This window comes from Podarcis vaucheri (genome assembly GCF_965113315.1).
Source record: "Podarcis vaucheri genome assembly, chromosome: 8".
Lineage (NCBI taxonomy): Eukaryota > Metazoa > Chordata > Lepidosauria > Squamata > Lacertidae > Podarcis > Podarcis vaucheri.
Window position 1 is genome coordinate 24,808,433 of NC_138766.1, and position 12,085 is coordinate 24,820,517.

General features: G+C 45.8%; 1 protein-coding gene across 1 annotated transcript in view; it reads left to right on the plus strand.

Annotated features, from left to right (window-relative positions):
• Positions 1-12,085, plus strand: part of LOC309538622 (cadherin-6) — a 165,811-nt gene that overhangs the window by 82,115 nt on the left and 71,611 nt on the right. The window contains exon 2 of the mRNA XM_082234346.1: positions 174-532. Within this exon, the coding sequence (XP_082090472.1) occupies positions 305-532 (228 nt within the window). The 5' untranslated portion in view covers positions 174-304. The remainder of the gene's footprint in view (positions 1-173; positions 533-12,085) is intronic.

Sequence of the window (12,085 nt, forward strand, 5' to 3'; positions counted from 1 at the left end):
TATTGCCTTCAGTTTATGTAAAAGGCTACTTGTAACATTTAAGAACGGAGGAGAGCCTCACAGGATTCTTTTTGTGGCAATTACGTCCTCGTTTTTTGTCGTATTTGCTGTCACAGAGAATGCTAAGTAGCCCTGCAAATGCTTGATAAATTGTCATTTCTTTTTCATTTCAGAGCTCCACAGAGACCCAAGCAAAGAGCATTAAGAAGCAAAGGGGGAATGAGACTGTCTTCAGCACAGGAAACTAGTTCGCATTAAGGTGAAGAGACAAATCACCACCTCAGTCTTGCTTTGTACTGCCACAATGAGAACTTATCATTGCTTCTGGCTCCTCTTCTGGGTTGGTCATCCCCACCAAAGTTCTTCCACCCCCTTATCCAAAAGGACTAGTGGCTTTCCAGAAAACCCAAAGATTTTGGATCTATCTAGAAACAACAGGAAAGAACTTAATCGCTCCAAAAGAAGCTGGATGTGGAACCAGTTCTTTCTTCTAGAGGAGTATACGGGCTCTGACTATCAATACGTTGGCAAGGTAAGTTGTTTTTCAGCACCTTGTACTCTACAGTTTTCAGAAGTCTCTCTGAATTGACGAGGCAAAATGGGATGCCAATTCCATTCCAAAGACTGCTGCTTTATGGTCATGGCAGGAGAACGCCAGGGGGTGTGTAGTTCAGTACCTGACCTACCAGCACAGGAAATGGAAGCGGAAAGTGGCCTTACTTTTGTAACCAAATATGTTCAGGGTAACAGCCGCAATTAGATCTTTTGTATATCTTTAACAAGGGAAACCATTTTGCTGCTTAAAGAAAACCAATGGCAATTAAGTACAAAATCACCATTTGACCCTTAATTACAACAGAGATACCATTAATTTAGGCAATTCTCAGGATCTGGCTTCAAGAAAGCATTTTAATAGATACTGTTTAGAGATCTGGAGATTTAATATTTGATGTTTCGTTTTTCCCTCACTCCAAGGTGCATCAGCAAATGTATTTTAGGTCGTAAATATTAAGAAGCTTTGTTGAAAAGCCAGCAAATGCTGAGGTGTATACTTAGTCACAAAATGTCACAGATTACAGGAGGGTTGCATATATACTGACATGGTTTGAGACTTGGTCCTCATGTTCTCCAGCAACCTCATCGTTGAACTGCCTTGGTTTCCTATTAAGAGCTTCTGTATTGGTATTGGGAAGTATTTGTGTTCTGTTAAAATATTGAGTAACACAATGTTGTGCGTGATTGATTATCCCTTCTTGTCAGACTATGTTGTGTCACATGTTTCAGACTGTTCCTCAGTTTAAAAGTGGTAAGTCCTAGAAGGGCGGGGGCAGCGACAAAGGACTCTGGGAATTGCTCCCTGAGACTGACTCAAAGACTGACCACAAGGTTTTCTGTTGAAACTCATGTCTCTGTTCTATGCTATGTGTATGTAGCCTACAGCAATCATGATCATGCATTCTTCACATGCAATGATGAACTGGGGACTGTATAAATATGTGTTGTACACTCCTCAGAGTTGTGCAGAATCTTTGGGTGTTAATCAAGCTGTTCCTTCTGCCATGAATCAGCTGTTTGGTCTTCTGGGTGTGATCATTGGCTAAGTTCACCCCAGTTCTATTGGACTCCTGTCCACAACCCTAAAACATTACCCCAAAATACCCATTTTTCCATGAACCTGTATATGTATGCTTTTATAATAACATTATTATTGTTTTTTTTTAAAAAAAATAGAACTGTACAACTGATATCCCTCTAGTTGCTTGTGCTAAGCTCACCTGAGGTGAGTACAAATTGTCCCCAGGCAACCAAGCATATTATTACAAGGTGGGGAGGTTACATTTTTTTTTGTGAGCCACCTCAAACAGTTCTGTTCAAAGTTGAGGAAAACATTCAAACTGCTTCTATTTGTTACGTTGGGTGTGCAGGCTTGTATTATTTCTTAGATTTACACCCCGCTCTGCTATGTAAAAACTTTTACAAGGATGGTTTCAAAAAGTGTGATGTGCAAAGTATCACAAAGCACATGTTCTTTCTGTTTCTTTCTCTGCTCTTTAAAGACGCCTGACCACCCTTTACCCTCCTCCGAGTGGCAAGTAAGGTGAACAAAACTCAGATTTTTTGGTAGATGAATAACTTCGTGTGAACTTAGTCTCAGTTTGTCTGGCACACCTGCAGCACTCCAGTAATCCTCAGCTCTTTACACAAAGCCATGTGTTTGTTTGTTTTTGTTTGTTTGTTTGTGTCCTAGATCTTTACTAAGTCTCTTCATTTAATGATTAACTATGGATAAAGGAGGGACGTGGGTGGTGATGTGCGTTAAACCACAGAGCCTAGGGCTTGATGATCAGAAGGTTGGCGGTTCAAATCCCCACAATGGGGTGAGCTCCCGTTGGTCGGTCCCAGCTCCTGCCAACCTAGCAGTTCGAAAGCACGTCAAAGTGCAAGTAGATAAATAGGTACCGCTATGGCGGGACGGTAAACGGCATTTCCGTGCGCTGCTCTGGCTCGCCAGAAGCAGCTTTGTCATGCTGGCCACATGACCTGGAAGCTGTACGCCGGCTCCCTCGGCCAATAAAGTGAGATGAGCACCATAACCCCAGAGTTGTCCGCGACTGGACCTAATGGTCAGGGGTCCCTTTACCCTTTACCTATGGATAAAGGGGGTGGGGGCTCTATTGCAGAAGTAAATCTGTTCTCTCAGTAGGAATGAATGGAGAAGCACGTGGAGAAAGCAACCCAATGTGCACATTGCAATACACGTTAGGCCAGAGCTTTCCAAGCTGTGTGTTGCGACACGTTAGTCAGTATGTTGGCTGCAGTGTGTAGCGCGAACACTGGAAATGAGATAGTTTAACCTCTGGTTTGCTAGTAAACCTGAATGACTGTGTCACGAAATGATGCTTGTCTAAAAGGTATGCCACCAACATGAAAAGTTTGGAAAGTTCTGTGTTAGGCTTTGGACTGGGGTGATCATGCTTAGCTTAAGATATTGCAAAGTCCTTAACAGTAAAAAGAATGCCATGTTACACTGATTCTTAAATCGGGGCATGTTAGCTTGATATATCACAGCTTTCATTTCAGTTTGGGAGCATCATATAGCAGAATCCAATTCAGAGCGCAAGTTTGGAACAAATAGATCAGGGGAATGTAATTTGAGTCCATGAAATTAGAATTAGAGTTTCTATGCTGTCATACTTTATAGTGCAGCCTAGGGGCTTCTTGGCTCCTGGATCCAAAGTGTCCCCCACCCCCATTCAAAAAAAGTACAGTTGTAAGGAACTTTGCATACTCTGGCAATGGTAGCAGCTTACCAGCTTGCTGATCTAAGATGTTTCCCCAAATGCCATACCTGTAAAATATTAAGCAGGATGGGGGCTCACTTTCAGAGAGGACTCCTTACACAGCTCCACTACAGCAATTGTGGATTCTAACAAAAGGCCATTTTAGTTCTGGTTCTGTAACTATCGGGGAGGACATCTACAAGCAGAAAGAACACAGTGTCCTTTTTCAGATCAAACACCGCTTGTTTGATCTGAACAGTTTTTGATTCAACCTGACCTCTTAGACTTTGTGGACAAAACATCTTCAATCTCTGGGGCTGCTTCTTGACCTGCGGTGCATAGAGTGTGATCTTTCTCCACTGGGGCTATGACTCTTTCCCTCAGAGTAGATGGCCTCTTCCTATGCTTGCCAATCAGCTGCTTGGCCATGGATGGATTTGACATAGAGATGAGCAGGTTGAGAAAGTAAGAGTCAAGCGCTGGAACTGTTACCTAACTCCTGCAGTCTGAAACAGTACTTCATTCTGGAATTTGCAACCATATTTCCCAGAATGACTCACAGACTCAGAAATGGAAGCTGGAAGCAGATCAGCTTGGGACCAGTCACATATATTGCCACTAAGCTGAAACATCCACCCATATGTGGTAGCGCTTCTCACAAACTGTGAAGAGGGACTGCCTTTTTGCCAATTCTTTGGGCTAGCGGTGTGTGTCCAAGGGAAGATGGGACAGGCTTGCATTGCCGCAGAGCCTAGCTTCTTGCTCGGTGCTGTGAGCTGCTGGGAAGACAGGGGGTGGCTCCCCATCGCCGAGGCAATGCCACACCATCTTTATTTCCCAGTGTTGATGTCACAGGGCCTGTCAGGTCGCCCACAGGCCAGAGAGAGAGAGAAACATGAAGCTAGCAAGCAGTTTGTTGTTGTTTAGTCGTTTAGTCGAGTCCGACTCTTCGTGACCCCATGGACCAGAGCACGCCAGGCACTCCTGTCTTCCACTGCCTCCCACAGTTTGGTCAAATTCATGCTGGTAGCTTCGAGAACACTGTCCAACCATCTCGTCCTCTGTCGTCCTCTTCTCCTTGTGCCCTCAATCTTTCCCAACATCAGGGTCTTTTCCAGGGAATCTTCTCTTCCCATGAGATGGCCAAAGTATTGGAGCCTCAGCTTCAGCATCTGTCCTTCCAGTGAGCACTCAGGGCTGATTTCCTTCAGAATGGATAGGTTTGATCTTCTTGCAGTCCATGGGACTCTCAAGAGTCTCCTCCAGCACCGTAATTCAAAAGCATCGATTCTTCGGCAATCAGCCTTCTTTATGGTCCAGCTCTCACTTCCATACATCACTAAGCGAGCAGTTAGTTTCTTTATTAAGGAAGGAAGGGAAAACAAAACAAGGAGGCTCGGCAAGGCAAATCCCTCTGAATAGAGAAGTTGCTTGACTGACGAGCGGCCCCTCCTTTTTTGCCTTCTCCATCAGAACTCCACCCCTGTAGTCACTTGTTATGGGAAGCTGCAGGCATTTCCCTCTCTGCCTGCCTGGTGTGTCATTCGGCAACATTCAGCGGCCTCCGTGATCTGGGAATGAGTGGAGCCTGCGAGCTGCTGGCAGAGAAGCGTTCAGGAAGACAAGGAGAAGCCCTGTCTGGCTCCCCTCTGTCTTCTCTGTTGGAGTCTGCATCCAAACTGGACACTCCATCATCCATCATGCTCCCTGTTTCCAGTCTTTCCCAGCTTGTACTGTCCTCTGAGGTGTGGCCAGAATCCGACCACCACTGTCCTGGGTCCAAGTCTCCTGCTTCTGTGCCATCCCTGGGGGGGGGGTCCTGGGATGGAGACACCCACCCCTACTCTTCATCCATCCAGTCCCTGATAGTTGAGTGTTCACAGCACAGTGTTGGATGGGGAGCCAGCCCAGTTAACAATCAAGAGGCAACGCATTGAAACCTTGCCCAAAATGTACCTCTTGTTTGCTTATTCCATGTTGGTTTGCTTGTTCCTTCCATGGCTACAAATAGCCATGGAATAAGCAAACAAGGGGTACATTTTGGGCAGGGTTTCAATGCTTGCCTCTTGATTGTTAACTAGGCTGGCTCCAGGTTCGAGTGGGCCATCCACAGAATTCCCCCTCCACTCAGTGGACGACCTGATGCAATTGTCTGTTAGTAGTAAGCAGCTCTGATGACTGTCTTTGCAGGCATGGTGGGAAATTAAAATTCCCAGCCCTTTCTCTCATCCCGGATAAAGTGACAGAATGATTGTAAGAAATTTAGATGGATGCTCTGAGCTAACCAGCGCCTATTGGAGAACCAGAAAGGAGACTTTTGGGTAGGTACCTGAATGCCTACAGAGCATCAGAGCTGTGGGATATGCTGCGGTGCTTGGGTCCCCTGCAGCTGCCTGAGGATGTCAGGTGCTGACGCCTGCCTTGATTGTTAGTAACAGTGCATCACTAAAACGCAGAATATTGAAATAATGACAGTTCTGTTGCACGGCAGGAATTGTTTTCTTCATGCTCTGATGTTCCTGCAGACATTCAGATTATGCATCGCACCTGTGCTTCCTCCATCAGCTAATAGGATAGGTCTGTACAGTCCTGTTATCTTACATTTGTACCTTGTCAACTTGGCTTATCTTCCACTTTATCTCAGCCCATGCATATCACCATGTGTGTGATTTATATGGTGTTCCTGTAATATTTGGGTTTGTTTACAAATATAGAAGTTGAGCATAGGTGGAGAGGCGCACAGTTAACACCCCTTCCAAGCAAATCTTCTGTCTCCTATCAGATCCCCAGAGACACACCAGCACCCAAAAAAAGGTAAACACCACCGTTCAGCTAGCTGCTTCTCTCTAACTCAATTTTTTTTGAATTTTTTTTCTACCTTGCTATTCCACCGCCTGTTTCTGTTCTTTTTTTTTTTTTTTTTTACACAGAGAGAATCATCCTTAGTGGGCACAGGGGAGGTATTCTGTCCCCCCACAAACCCTGGCTCTGATGAGATTCACATTTCTGGGAAATTCCGCTCTTTCTTGGTCATTAGTTCCCACTAAGAGCCATTTTCTTGGCCACTTCAGCCATTAGCTTTGCAAGCAAGCAAAGGTACTGCCAGCCTATTGTTCATAACGGGGTGTGTGAGTGTGTTTGCATTGTTCATTCTGCAATGGAGCATACTCACATTTGAATAATGTGATGTAGCCATCATCATGATGGACATGCCAGTGTGATGTTTCCCATTTGTGACTTGGATCTATGGAGGTAGGACCTGCAAAATCAGAAAGCAGTGTTCTAACTGTGTACACTGTTCTTCCCAATGCGCCGTTGCCTGTCCCTTGGAAGACCTAAAGTATGTACTTAGGTCTTCATTCCATAAACTGTAGAGGAAGTCTCTTAGCTCAAATGGGGATACTAGGATCTGAGTCTAATCAAAGAAATGTGATAGGCCCTGAAGTTATTTTTTTGAAGTTATTTATTTAAGTGTGAATGGCACTCTGTTTTGCAAAGTATGGAATGGACACATGGTATATAAATGTCATTGATTCCATGGCCACGAGCACTTCACAACTAGCCTTCTTGGGTGTCAGAGCCACTCACATCCTTGTAATTGAACAATGAGCCATGGGGCATGAAAGACAAGCACATGAATTATTGGAAGTGGCTGAAGTGTTAGAATAGGGGTGCCGTATGCAAATGTCTCATTGATTATAGCAGAGTCAACACAAATAAGTTTTTAATGCATCACTAAATGGTGGGAGCTATGAGTGACAATGGGTTTGTGTAGATAGATAATGCTGATTTATATAATGTTGGTATTTGGTCTTTGTCTAAGAGGCATATTTCATGCAGAGATGAATCCAGGTTTGTGTGGCAATATGCAATATGCCCTCTGGTGCCACCTTCCAGTTTGTGCCCACCACCCCGCCACGGTGGGATTGCCTGTCAATGGCAGGCAGCTCTGATGAGTATTTCTTCAGGCCTAGTGAAAATTAAAATGTCAGTCCCCACTGGGATGCAGTGACAGGGCAACACCACTGTCAGAGACAAATAGCAAATTTAAATAGTGCCAGAAAGTCACCCAGCTCTCACTGGAGCACAAGGAGAAAAATGTAGCCTGGGTAGTTCAGTTTGATTCGAATGTAGTGCTGATGATGCCATGGTTTCGCAGGGGGTTGGACTAGATGATCCTCGTTATCCCTTCCAACTCCACAATTCTGGCAGCTGCCCAAGTTGATGCTGGTTTTATCCCTTAGTGGATTATAGAATGTGGACGCGGGTGGCGCTGTGGGTAAAACCTCAGTGCCTAGGGCTTGCCGATCGCATGGTCAGCGGTTCGAATCCCCGCGGAGGGGTGCGCTCCCGTCATTTGGTCCCAGCTCCTGCCCACCTAGCAGTTCGAAAGCACCCCTAAGTGCAAGTAGATAAATAGGTACCGCTTTATAGCGGGAAGGTGAACGGCATTTCTGTGTGCGGCGCTGGTGCCGGCTCACCAGAGCAGCTTCACCAGAGCAGCCCGGAAGTGTCTCCGGACAGCGCTGCCCCCCGGCCTCTTAAGTGAGATGGGCGCACAACCCTAGAGTCGGACACGACTGGCCCGTACGGGCAGGGGTACCTTTATCCCCAACCAACCTCACGTACTCTTGAGTTGACAGTTCAGGGTTAGTGAAGAGGGTCTAGGTTCTGATGAGCCAAACTGACCAGTGAGAAGCCAAGCAGATACAAACTTATCTCTGAGAGCCCACAGTTTCACACCGTCCCAGTAAGCCACAGTTTACCGTGATGTGCAAACTGGGCCAAACGATGAACAATCAGGTGTCATTCTTTGTTGTATCCCAACGAACCTAGTGAGACATCAGCCAGTGAAATCTTAACTAGTATCTACAAAAGTAGGAACCCACAATCTTTTATCAGCTAGAAGCTGAGCTGGAATTATTTATAGCAGCTTGTGTGCTGTAGCCGCTCACCAGAGTGATTGATGGGCATGGTAGCATTTTAACCTGAAGGTATCTTTTCTTCTGATTCAAAGAATATGACATTTGGCAGGATCTCTAGAACAGAAAATAAAATGTAAATACTTGAATCAGGCTCTCTCTCCCCCCCCCCCTTTAAAGGGATAATGTTTTCCAGTATTATTGTACGCCATAAATCTTGAACGAAGATGCACTGAAATGTGAAAAAAGGAGGCGGAAGTTTATATGCTGGCTATAAAACGCTGTCAGATGGAAACAAGAATTAGAAGTCAAGACTCTCCTGTAGTAGGGCCAAGGAAGTTCATGAGCACACACGCAATTAAATGTGCTTTGACTCCTGTTCGATTCTCGCTGTCTGAGAAGCTGAAGTGGTGAAGGAACAATGTGCAAACATCTCTTTAAAATAATACTACATAGTCCTTTTCTCAGCTGATTTGTTTGGTGTTAGCAGCATTTCCGAATAGTGCCTTCATAAACCCTGGCAATGATGACTTTTGCCGAGAAATATACCGTATTTTTCGCTCCATAAGACACACTTTTTTCCTCCTAAAAAGTAAGGGGAAATGTATGTGCATCTTATGGAGTGAATGTGTTGTCCCTGGCAGCGGCGGAGCTGGGGACTTTGTTTTCCCGGAGTGGTGGGGGCATAGCGTCCTAATGGCGGTGCCCTCACAAGCATCCCCTACCTGAGTGAGGGGGTGGGGAGAGGAGAGGTGGGAGAAGAGGGCTTTAGAGCACTCTTTAGAGTTCCCTCCATCCAAGGGGCTCTGTGACTTGCATGAGAGCAGCCAAAAGCAAGCAGCCGTGATGGCACCCCACCGGGATCACGCTGCCGGGGGAGGTGCACTCCCCACACACTCCTCTTCCTCCGCCAGTGCCTGAGATCTGCAGCTGAAGAGTGGTATATGTTTAAATAATGGAATTCCACTTGTTGGAGGAGGAAGGGGTGGAGAACCAGGGTGGAGAACCAGGGCGGGGGCAGCATCTGATTTATTTATTTTTTATGGAAAGTGTCTTAAGTATGCGCAAATTGATCGAGACTCTAAAAACCTGCGGTAAAGGGATGAGAATTTGTATTCTGCGTGGGCTTCGATGCATGGATTGTGCTTTGCAGTTGGGATACAGATTATAACAATGTATAGTTGAGTTTGGGAAATCATTTTCAGATGAATGGGAAAGGTTCGAATGATTTCTTCTTATTCCCTGAGGTAGCTTGGCTCACAACGAGAGCCATATGCTTTGTTTCACCGGAGTCTTTCATATATTCAAGAAGGATCTCCTTCCCCTTTGCAGATGGCATTCTGTTTTCTGCCTGGATGGTAGCATCTGTTCGATGTGGAGTAGGAATTTTCGCCTGGATTCAACAACTGTGGAGTACAAGGATACATTTTGTGTATGTGGATTCCCTTCCAGATCTTGCGTGCTTTTGTCTTTTTACATGGCCTTGGGCATGTAGCTCTTTCACAAAAAGATGATTCCCCCCTTTCTTTTTTAAAAAATGGGCAGCATTCCTCACTTGCTCTAGTCACCTAGAGTTATCTCTTCATACACTTTATTTCCCATATTCTGCTTGCGGTACACTTTTAGTCTGGATTGTGTTGGGCCAACCCCATAGCTCCACATTCGCAGGAGTGTCCTTACTTTCATCTCTGAAATGCTGAAGGGATTGCAACTACCCTCCTTTATCAAAGAAACGCTTTGGAAAAGGGCTTCAGGTAAAAAAATATATATATATATGCTTTGTTGTTTCATTGAAAACAAATTTCCCTGGACAGTAAAATAAAGGCCTACTGCAGTGTAGGAATCACAATAATAAAGACAAGGTGCCAAAATAGACAGGATTTATCTCATTAATACTGTAGCCCCATTGCCTCGATACTGTTCACTGAACCAATCATTCAGACTGCAGAAGTGTAGAACTGTGTAACTGGGAGGACTAAGGTCATGCACCCAGACTCTTGCACTCAGATGCGATGCTCTCTGTCCAGACTCCCAATAACTGATTGGTTCAGGTCCACCCAGCGCATTGCAAGGTGAAAAGATGTCTTTCTCTGGATGAGGAAATGCCACAGGGAGTCTCAGCCCAGTCAAACTCAAATGAAACAAGTTTTAAACATGTGCTATGAAACACATGTTGTCGGCATGCAGCTGGGCCATCTCCTTCCAATCTTTCCGCTGCAAAGACCATCGGCCTCTGCTCTGACGTATATCAGTGACCTGGGCTTCAAAGCTAGGGCACACAGCTAGGGCACACAGAATAGGCGTGAGGCTTGTGGAAGCATACTACAACTGCAGATTTATTAATCATAAATCAGGACAAAGAAACATGTCATCTCTCTCTATCGTCGTCTCAGAGAGAACAGGGAAAAGCAAAAGCAATACATAATGGAAGTTCCCAGAAAGCTGTGCTGGAATGTAAACAGACATGTGACTCGGAACAGTTCCACACGTCTGCTCCTTAAGGTGGAATGGAAATGTCAACATGTTATTCAGTAATGTTTAGTGTGGAGGAAAGAGGTCCATGCTGAAAACATAACACGTAAGTGGCTTTTGGATTGCCAGATTTGCAGTTAGGCACACAATCAGCATTGGGATGTATGTGTTGTATACCTGAACCCAGGGGCGGAGGAAGGGGGTGCAGTGGGTGCGGTCCGCCCCAGGTGTCACCACTGAGGGGGGGTGGCAAAATGCCAGGCAGCACTCACCGCGGGGCTTGCAGCGTGCCTAAGCCACACGTCTCTCCTGCCCAAATGGTCCATCCACTGCCTCCCCCCCCCAGTTGTAGGGCGGCTGAGTGGGAGGAGGCAGGCAGACTCCGGAGGCCCCACGGTGTACCACACCCCTATAGGTAGCTCTCCTCACCCCGCCCCTATGGGTGGCTTGCCCCGTTCCTGGGCGCGCCACTCCAGGTGCCCGAGCAGCTTCCTCCGCCGCTGCATGAACCCCAATATTGTACCTAAGCACCCCCTTCCTTTTCTTCAATATGAATGAAAGGCTGCCATTTACTTCTGGAGAGAAAAACCCCAGAGCTACATAAAATGTGTCAGTTGCCCCTGGACACTACTGAGAGGCCACCATGGAAGCGGAGCACAACTGCACAATGGAAATTTTGTTTCAGCAGCATATTTGTCAGCAAAACTTAAGAACAGGAGAGCAAGGATTAGCAAGGTTGTTCCTCTCTCCTGGTTCCTTTTCCTCCCTTCCCCTACCCGTGAACACACACAACTTCTTCCTGTTTCACAGACTGTATTCCTTTTTGCTTTGGCACACTGAGTCTCTTAGCCTTCTTTGACGGGTGGCAAGGAGGGGGAAGACATGGCATTCTGTTTCTTTTTATTTCTATCATTAATATTCTACACTCTGTCACTTGCCTTTCCTGACCGCCCTTTCTTCCATCCTCGAACGTATGCACTCACTAGACTTCCTGTATCCTTTTCTTCCCTCCTCAGATCACTGACATTGATGGAAGCTCACTGCACTGTCAATCCATCATAACAATGCAGAGGTAACTTTTGAAATGACAGGCAGCTGATGTGTTAGTGGCTATGAAGAGAGGGGAGGGGGCTGGTGGAAGCTGAAAAGGCAACCTGAACTTTTCATGCTCATCCGGTTGTACTGCCGAAATCAAATGTGGAGATGAGGGATATAGAAACCAGAAGTTGTAAGATGCATCAAACTCAACCCTTCAAATTAGTTACATGCCTCCTTATTATTGATCCGTTTCTTTGGGTCCCCCAAGGCAGCCTAGGAGGGTTCATTAAACCAACTATCATCCAGTTACAAGCATCTTGTTACAACAATCTCTCTCCATCATCTTATCTCAGGCCTTCATCTAAAGTCCCT